Source organism: Salvelinus sp. IW2-2015, linkage group LG28 (genome assembly GCF_002910315.2).
Source record: "Salvelinus sp. IW2-2015 linkage group LG28, ASM291031v2, whole genome shotgun sequence".
Lineage (NCBI taxonomy): Eukaryota > Metazoa > Chordata > Actinopteri > Salmoniformes > Salmonidae > Salvelinus > Salvelinus sp. IW2-2015.
The window spans coordinates 3,358,752-3,368,659 of NC_036868.1; the positions used below are offsets into that span (position 1 = coordinate 3,358,752).

General features: G+C 44.2%; 2 protein-coding genes across 6 annotated transcripts in view; one reads left to right on the forward strand and one right to left on the reverse strand.

Moving 5' to 3' along the window:
* znf106b (zinc finger protein 106b) overlaps positions 1–9,908 on the forward strand; it is a 129,406-nt gene that overhangs the window by 56,747 nt on the left and 62,751 nt on the right. The window lies entirely within an intron of this gene.
* The window catches only part of drc3 (dynein regulatory complex subunit 3), a 22,977-nt gene continuing 19,218 nt past the window's right edge, over positions 6,150–9,908 (reverse strand). The window contains exons 11-14 of the mRNA XM_070435725.1: positions 9,637–9,707; positions 9,260–9,383; positions 6,640–6,771; positions 6,150–6,421 (exon numbers count right to left, since the gene is read on the reverse strand). Coding sequence (XP_070291826.1) covers positions 6,314–6,421; positions 6,640–6,771; positions 9,260–9,383; positions 9,637–9,707 — 435 coding nt within the window. The 3' untranslated portion in view covers positions 6,150–6,313. The remainder of the gene's footprint in view (positions 6,422–6,639; positions 6,772–9,259; positions 9,384–9,636; positions 9,708–9,908) is intronic.

The following is a 9,908-nucleotide window of genomic DNA, read 5'->3' on the forward strand; positions in this document are numbered from 1 at the left end:
GGCCTCCCTATGATGATGTTCACGAGGCGCTGAAGGTACTTCTGGTGTTATGAGGACGACTCTCAATTAATCGTATTTTTGCAAGGATTTGGCCTTGACCTCACATGCTCTGTAGCTTCACAGGGGCGGGAGGCGGGAGGAGGGCTTGCAAGTTGGCGAGAGGCGTATCAAGGTTGCGAGTACAAATTCGAAATGATGGTATCTCTATTATAAAGTGGGATATGCGGAAGAGCCTTGTACTGTAAATCTTAAGAGCTGTACTGCACTTATTGGCGTGCCCTCAGTTTTCTTTAAAGGGGGGCCAGTGCAGCCTACCATAAGTAGTTACGGGCGGAGGGTTAGGGGCTGGGGGATAGGATTGGCCTGTCAAAGCTGAGAAAAAGTTGGACAAAAGCCGCGATTTTCCAATCATTGGTGGAGGCCGCTTAAGTAGGAGCGGAAACGGTAGCATTCAGAAACAGTGTAATCAAATGGAAATATGGATGATAAGGAGTTGTTGGAAGAGATAGCACCAACTCTCCAGGGAATGGAGAGGTAGCTGTTGAGTGCCCAGGGCTGATTGTGGTATCAGTCCATCGACATATGAGGCAGGCTGGGAAAAACTGTCCGAGTTCCGAGTATCTGGCTTTGTTTCGCTTTCCGGTATCTGAGTTTCCACTGTCTCCTCCGTGTCCCATCGTTCTCATGTCTATTTTCGCCTTCACGGCTCGTGATTTCAGTGTCAGCTAAAATAGGAGATACTAGGTGTAGGGGCTTAGCTAATCGGGTTGGTTACGATCTTGGCTATTGGATATGGTTCAGGTAGGGAGTTTGTTCTCATATCTCAATCCCTCGCATGTACGTGAGAGTCTCTGTAGGGCAGAGTCGTTCCCATCTCAATGTGAGGTCCCGCACTTCTCCTGCCAGTGGGCGAGGAGGTATTACCTGGTTCGCCGGTTAACCTCGGTAAGATATTTCGGGTTACAAGAGAGGTGGGTGTTCGCAACACTAAGGCGGAGTATTGCCGGAATCGGTGCGTGGGTGAGGGTTAACACGTGGTACTGTTGAAAGAGAACAGGTCAGGGGACCATAGAATTTTTGAGCAGCTACCAGTAGCCGCCACATCCCCTGTTATTGTTCACACGTCAGATTCAGCTGGCTAAAACAAGCAGAACTGGTTACAGAACTAAACTACTATCTATCTACTAAAGATGTAAATTAACATGACCTACGTAATGCTTAGTACTTTGAGCAAACTACCAAAATTATTCGTAACTCATCTGAATATCCCAAAGAGCCAAACTGTTACGTGCATTCTATAGTATTGAACAACATGCTAAAATATTGACAACGTCCGACAGTGTGTCTGCATCGCTCAAAAGCCACCCTATTACCTATACGAGCTGGTCACTACTATTTGACCAGGGCCCATAGCGGAAGTACATTGGAACACAAACTGTGTACCAAGTTCAGAGTTCTGTGGTAGTAGTAGCCCTTTCGATGGTGGCTGTGGACTTCTGGGAAGCAGAATTAGTGATAGAAACCTAGCGAAGAGAGCGCCCGCTTGTCGGTCTTTTAATGGTGTTGGTCCGGGACCAGGAACTGGCTCCCTGTAAGGTTAGAAAACAAGGAAACAACAGTCACGTAGATGGCCATGTGTTAGAAAGGACCAAGAGGAGGGACAGTCGGAAGGGGGTTCAAAGTACATAACAGGATGAGAGAAAGAGAGCAATGGAAGGTCAGGTGATATTGGACTCACCTTTTCCACTCATAAAGACCAAAGTCACTGTTCTTCACTTCTGCAACCATAACATTAGCCACAAGACGCAATTATACGTATAGTGTCTTCCATGATCTTGAACGTAATCAAGTCGTCCCAGTTTGATAGCTCTTTGCATACTGGATAAAAGACTGAAACTTACCCTGAGAAGAAACAAAAGCAGTTGTTTTTTAGTTGTACTTTTTCCTCAAGAACGAATTAGAAAAACAGATACTACGCTGCATTCCAAGAAGTGTTTGTTAAACCGACGAGAAGAACAACTCAGATCAAATGACTATCGCTTTTAATGGGAATTAGTGGAATATGGAAGAGCATCTTAGATGCGAGATATAGGCCACCATTTATAAACTAACAACAGTAGCGTTGCGGGTCCACATCTTCGTACTAGACAATCCCAGCTGTACCCTGGAATTTAAAAAGAAGGCCTCTTCTTACTTGATCTTCTGCAAACGTGGTAGAGATGATCTGAAGGATCAAAACAATGGAAGTGGGAACTGCAGAAGAAAAACGTGTTGGAAGGGTAACCCGGAAGAAACAGACGTGGGAAGATACCCTCGAGAATCAGAACGAACGTGGAGCTCTCAGGAAGAACAGACGGGGAGAATGGGATACGCGCAAGGATCAGAACAAACGGAAGGACCTCCTGATTACAGAAATGCAGTGTTGAGAGTGGGAACTCCTCGAATCAGAACCTAGAAACGTGTAGAGGGGATTACCCGGAATAGAAACAGGAACGTGAGAATGGGTCTTGCGGATTCGAAAAGAAACGTGGTGTGTATAGGATACCATGCGGGAGTCAGAAACAGTAAGTTAGTGGATATTCCGCAGCAGAGAACAAGTGGTAGAAGTGGGATATGAGCTACCTGCGGAGGAAATCAGAAACAGTAACGTGTGACGGAGTGTTCTTGCAGGATCAGCAGAGTGGTGAGGGTGGTAGGATATCTCCTCAAGGATCAGAACAAGAACGTGGTGAGAGGTGGGATACGCTCCTGCAGAGGATCAGAAACAGAACTGTTGGTGAGGAGTGGATACTCGTGGCGAGGATCAGAACCATAACGGTGAGGTGAGAGTGGGATATTTCCTGCGAAGGATCGAGACTCAGAGAGGGGTCGAGAGTGGGATACTCCTGAGCGGTTAGGATCAGAAATCAGAAGTTGGTGGAGCAGTGGGGCTAGTGTCTCCTGCGAGGATCAGAAACAGAACGTTGCGTGAGAGTTGGGATATCCTGCCGGGTCAAGAACAGAAGTCCGGTGAGAGTGGTATACTCCTGCCGAGGTCAGATGGTTAGCATGGATATCCTGAGACAAGAAACAGAGGTGGTGAGAGTGTGGGATATCTCCGCAAGGATCAGACAAACAGAAACGTGGTGAAGAGTGGATACTCCTGCGAGGATCAGAAACAACAGTGAACACCGTAGCTAATAACTTTTGTATTATTGAACAAGTTCAGGCGTTAAGACCCTTTGCCGTTCTGCTTTGGTTCCTAGAGAATTAGAGACTACGACCGAAAGTGTTTCCTTCTCCGTAAGGAACTTTCACTAACAAAAGAGTGTTTTAGTTATACACGGGCACATTCACTTTTAATTATTTTATTTAACAGGCTAGTCAGTTAAGAACAAATTCTTATTTACAATGACGGCCTACGCCGGCGCCAAACCCTAACGATGCTGGTGCGGGCAATTGTGTGCCGCCCTATGGGCTCCCAATCACGGACGGTTTGTGAAACAGCCTTTCTTACAGATCACACACAAGTTGTCCAACAAAGTAGGTAAATATTACCCAACTATTTCCTGGGTTGCCTGTACCAGTGAATACATGGATCTAGCTGTGCTCCCACTTACTATTATCATAAATAACTACTCTACAGTCATGGTTACCAAGGTTCGTTTAGGAAGGGTTTCTGGCTGGAAACACATGCTGGTTCAGTGACAAATTAAGTGTCACACCAGGGTAAATGCAATCAATAACAAAACGAATGCCTTTTTAATGCAGGCATATTCATTATGGCAACAAACGGAAGAACAGAAAAAACTAAAAACTGGGCACACGACACACCTCAAGCGTATTCTCTTTTTCCGTTGCAACAAATATAATTTGCTGTCTCACTGTGTCGCGATTGAAATCGACCAACTCACTGTAACACTTATGCCAAAGGTGCCAGATCAGTGGTAGGTAGCACCTTGTTAAGTAAACTAAGCTGCACCAATTCCCCTGAGCATTCCCTTTGAGTCACTCACAACTTAATTCCTCTAGGAAAACAGGTGAACAGGGCCAGAGAAGGGATCTGTGTAATTTACAAGGAGAGAGTGGGAAGAGCCCTGATATTTAGTGTTGCCAGTGAGAGAAAAGTCGCACAGCAATCACATTTTGTACCACACACCTCTGAATTGTAGACATTGCTGTAGTAAGCTGAGACATTGCATGGCAGAGAAGCTGCAGCACACGAGGCCTTGTTCTATTGACGGTCTGTACATTTTAGAGGCGTCAGGTGCAGGCAGGTCAGGACAATAACTTCCATGTAAGACTAAACATCCAAATACGGTATCAGTGGCTCGCGTACAAGACACTATTTTGCAACGTAACAGATAGGCCCTTCATACTGGTGTTGCAAATTGGTCAATATATGGCTCTGGCTTTGTTGTTTAGCATGTTGTCATAATGCATGCCAGTTTCACATTGGTTGGTGTACCAGTATACAGTACATTCAATTGGGCTGTGGTAAGCTGCATTGCACTTGGCCTTACACTGACCCCTGCCCTGAATAATTCCAAAGGGGCTTAAAGACCTGACAAATAATCACTCATTGCATGTGAGGGGTAAGGTAGAAGTACACTGTATCTGACCCAGTTCTGCTCCACTTTTACCTCAGTTAGGCCTTTGATCTTCAGGTAACCACACAGATAAGAGTCCGTCCATGGTCACATTGCTGCAGGAAGAACCAATCGCACAATGAGTGGTATTCAAGTGCAGTGGTCACAATGTCGGTTTGTGTGTGTGTGTGTGTACAACAACAACCCATCAGGTGCCTTCACAAATGACAACCAGGCTATTAACGAGTTCAGATATTTTCAGCGGTTTTGTCAAATGAATGAGCAGGCCTATTCAATAGTCAGCTGTCTGTCAATCTGGGCAAACACCAATGAAAATGCTGAATGCTAGCCACCTATGTAATTTAGCAGCTAGGCCATATGTTAACATAAATCATGCATGTGTATGCCTTTATTCATGTATCCAAATGTTTGCATAAACAAATGTTCATCTCACTGCCAGTTAGCTGGCTGTTCTCTCTCGACAACCCTAGGGGGCCCAAGAGGGCTTACTAACATTTACAGTCGATTTGAATGGGCCATCTAGCTGCTAACTACAGATTGCTTGCAGTCAAGCTTGTTAAACTAGTTTGTTTCCTAACTAGCTAGTTCACCTGGCTAGTTTGCTAAATCGGTTGCTTGTCAGTGGTGGTTGGCAGTCAGTAACGTTAGCAGCAGTGACAAGACAACCTTACATGGTCWGCTAGTAAACATGCCATCCATTTTACCAAGCTTCTTAAAAGCAAGAGAATTTACCTGCAAAACGACCTCAACGTCATACGAGTTTCCTTTGCTCTTCTGATGTCCTCGAAACTGTGAACCGCTGTACAGCAGCGAAGTCGCTACCCCGGGCTGGTGCGTGTTGATCGGCGGGGGAGGGATAAGAGAGGCCGAGGATGTACGGGCCGCAGCGGTACTGCTGCAGCACTCAGCTCGAACAGGCATGATGAGCGCTAATGCGTGCGTATCCCCGACTGCAACAGTCATGAACCACAGACTGAGGAAGCTCTTAATAAGGAGAGGGGCTACTGACCAGCAGTATCTAGAAGCCTGACAATTTACTATACTCCTCCCCGGCCCTAGGATAGCTCACTCTGGACGTGTACTGGCTTTAAGAGAACTTCAACGTTTCTTTAGACAACTCAGAATCACCCTATTTGATTGGCTGGACATGTGCACTCCTCCTTTGAACGGAAACATAATTGGATAGTCTTTTGAAATGCATTCTGGGACATGTAGTTGCACATTTGTACGATACTTTTCACTAGAAAAATCSATATGAATGATCAGCGTTCTTGCAGTTTTRTACTAAGGTTGAAAACGTATATATTTGGGCCCTACTTTCTATTCGTTCTTAAATGTATTGTAGAATACAACGATTATAATCAAAACATAACAACATGTTTAGTTGAATGGTTTTGGTTGGGTAGTGTATCACGCACCCACACGCACAAACACGCGCACACAACACACACACAGTAGATGGCAGAGTTGTCCTAGAGAGTTGAAATATGAACCAGTTAGGAATAGGCAAACATTTCTGCCTGTTTCTGGAAATGAACACAAGGGAAATAACACTGAGGATTCATTAAAATAATAAACTTCATTTTGACACAATTCAATGTTCTTATAACCAAAGTTCATGGAAATAAGTAAGTATGAAAATAAGGGCATTTGCTGTATGCCTGAGGCCTGTGGATCTGTGTTAGGATGGTTTCTTCTGCTATATTTCCTTTCCCCTCCGTTAATCAATGGTGCTCATGTTGCATCTCATCCAGCTGATCCCTTACGTAGTCAATGTAGTTGTGAATCTCTGAGATGCGCTTGCGATTCCGCTTCACCTCTTCATCTTGTACCTGCATGGACAGGTGAATAAGAGACAAAACAACAACAAATGAAAACACCCCAAGGTTAGAATATTCTTCATGGTGGAAAACTGGAAACTGTCATACTGAGTGTTTGTGGCAATGCCTTGCCTTCCCCATAGAAATACAATGTATGTCATCCTATTTCAACGCATTCCCCATAGAAATACAATCTATGTCATCCTATTTCCATGCATTCCCCTGCCTACCGATTTCATCAGAGCACTCATCCAGCTGTTGCAGCGCGTCATCAGCTCGTCCTCACGGTTGTCGATCTTCAGCAGGTGGGTGTCGTGGGAGGCGCTGACTGCATTGATCACTGTGTCCTTGTCTACAAACAGCTGCATGGGGGGACAGACAGACACTGTGTAACACAGATGAATGATGCAGGGTTAAATTACCCCAAGACACTGATCTTGGGTCAGTTMTTCATTCTCAACATAATGGGTAATGTTAGGATTGAGGGAGGGAAAGCTGATCCGAAATCTGTACCTAGGGGAAACTTCACCATGGCACCAGTGGGATCAAGATACTGCTGAGTGCCACTGGGGAAAGTGTTGCTGAGGTGCTACAGATCTTAATTTGACCCTGCTTCTCACAACAAGAAAATAATCCTGCAAAAACAGGAAATATTCATTATAATGTGAATTATAATTAATATAMATTTTTTGTTTTAGTTGACATTTTTTTGTTAGGGCAATTACAAACTTTAGAAGACCTTTTAAACCTTGAATACACTACAATTTGCATTTCATGCTGCGCCGGTAAATTGTCTGTGACAACAGACTGATTAAATTAAGATAGCAGATCTGTAGTTTCAATAGCAGTGACAGTGGAAATGTTGTCAGAGAAGTGAGGGTGGAAAAGCAGTAAGAACAGAATACAGTTGGACTGTGCAGTGTGTTTGAGTGCAATATGGATGAGCATGTACACATACAATATTCAATCAAATTTGAATTGTCACATGCTTCGTAAATGACAGTGAAATGCTTCCCAACAATGCAGAATACAATATGATGAGTGTGGAAGTGTGTGTGTGGCAAATGTGTGCTTGTGTGGAAGTGTTATGTGCAAGTGAGTGTGTTCAGTGCATTCGGAAAGTATTCAGACCCCTTGACTTTATCCATATTTTGTTATGTTACTTAATCCATTTTAGAATAAGGCTGTAAATAAAAAATCCTCATCAATCTACACGCGATACCCCATAATGACAAAGCAAACATTTAGTAAATTTATWAAAAATWAAACACAGAAATACCTATTTACATAAGTATTCAGACCCTTTAATATGAGACTCGAAATTGACMTCAGGTGCATCCTGTTTCCATTGATCATCCTTGAGATGTTTCTTCAACTTGATTGGAGTCCACCTGTGGTAAATTCAATTGATTGGACTTGATTTGGAAAGGCACATACCTGTCTATATAAGGTCCCACAGTTGACAGTGCRTGTCACAGCAAAAACCAAGCCATGAGGTCAAAGGAATTGTCTGTAGAGCTCAGAGACAGGATTTTGTCGAGGCAAAGATCTGGGGTGCGTACCAATTTTTTGGGGCAGCATTGGGCCCCCAAGAACAGAGCTGCCTCCATCATTTTTAAATGGAAGAAATTTGGAACCACCAAGACTCTTTCTAGAGCTGCCGCCTGGCCAAACTGAGCAATCAGGGAGAAGGGCCTTGGTCAGGGAGTGACCAAGAACCCGATGGTCACTCTGGCAGAGCTCCAGAGTTTCTCTGTGGAGATGGAGAAACCTTCCAGAAGGACAACCATCTCTGCAGCACTCCATCAATCAGGCCTTTATGGTAAAGAGGCCAGACGGAAGCCACTCCTCAGTAAAAGGCACAGACAGCCAACTTGGAGTTGCCAAAAGGCACCTAAAGGACTCTCAGACCATGAGAAACAAGAACTCTTTGACCTGAAAGCCAAGCATCATGTCTAGAGGAAACCTGGCACCATCCCTACGGTGAAACATGGTGGTGGCAGCATCATGCTGTGGGATGTTTTTCAGCGGAAGGGACTGGTAGACTAGTCAGGATTGAGGAAAAGATGAACGGAGGAAAGTACAGAGAGCCTTGATGAAAACCTGCTCCAGTGCGCTAAGACCTCAGACTGGGAGAAGGCTTCTCCTGGGAGAGAGCCAAGACAACGCAGAGGTGGCTTCGGGACAAGTCTCTGAATGTCCCAGCCAGAGCCCGGATTGAACCCGATCAAAGATCCTGGAAAGACCTGAAAATAGCTGTGCAGCGACGCTCCCCATCCAACCTGACAGAGCTTGAGAGGATCTGTCTAAAAACCAATTTTTGCTTTGTCATTATGGAATATTGTGTGAGGGACAAAAATAATTGAATCCATTTTAGAATAAGCGTGTAATATAACGAAATGTGGAAAAAGTCAAGCGGTCTGAATACTTTCTGAATGCACTGTATGTTTTGGAGTGTCAGTGTAAGTATGTGTGAGTGTGTGGGTAGAGTCCAGTGTGTGTTGTGCGTAGAGTTAAAAAGAGTTAGTGCAAAAAGGGTCAATGCAGATAGTCCAGGTAGCTATTTAGTTAACTATTTAGCAGTCTTATGGCTTGGGGGTAGGAGCCCTTTGATCCCAGACTTGGCACTCTGGTACAGTTTGCCGTGCGGTAGAACAGTCTATGACTTGAGTTGCTGGAGTCTTTGACAATATTTGAAAATGTTTGTGGAGATAAGAGACAGGGTTGAGAGGGGTAGGGAAACACTATTTAGGCTGCGTCTCAAATAGCCACCTATTCCCTATATAGTACACTACTTTTGACCATGGCCTGTAGGATTTGCTGTAGACACAGGGACTTTCTGACACTGACCATTCGGACATCATCTGGCATATCCTCCTCCAGCTCATTCTTGGCCACTCGCTCCAGGGTTGCCACAGCRATTTCCAGTAGCTTCTCGTGATGGTGGTTCTCTAAGTCTCGGCACTGGGCGAAAGTGGGTCTGTGTCAAGGAGACTTTGTATGAGGCTGTACACTGTATATCAAGCGTGTCAGAGTAGGARTGCTGATCTAGGATCAGGTCCTCCCTGTCCATGTCATCTTATTAATTGGAAAACTAATCCTAAATCAGCACTCTAACTCTGAGACGCTTGGTACATACAGACCCTGATTTGAATAACTGCATCAGTGCACTGTAACACCATTATATACACCATTATGAAATAAAWACCTAAGGTAGCAAAGGATATATTCCTTGAACAACTTCAATGAATCCGGCAACCATGTCTGAAATGTTCCTCTCAAAATCTTTCATTATGTCCTATGGAAAAAAAAGGAGAATGGTTATTGACATATGAATAACGTATCTCAAATTGAAATGTGTGTTTTGATATGAAATGGAAAATAAAAATGAATTAATTAACTCCAAACATTCTTCTATAAATGAGAGTTTCCATATGAACTCTTGCACGTGTACTATAATATACATCAACCGTGCACACACACACACACACACACACAC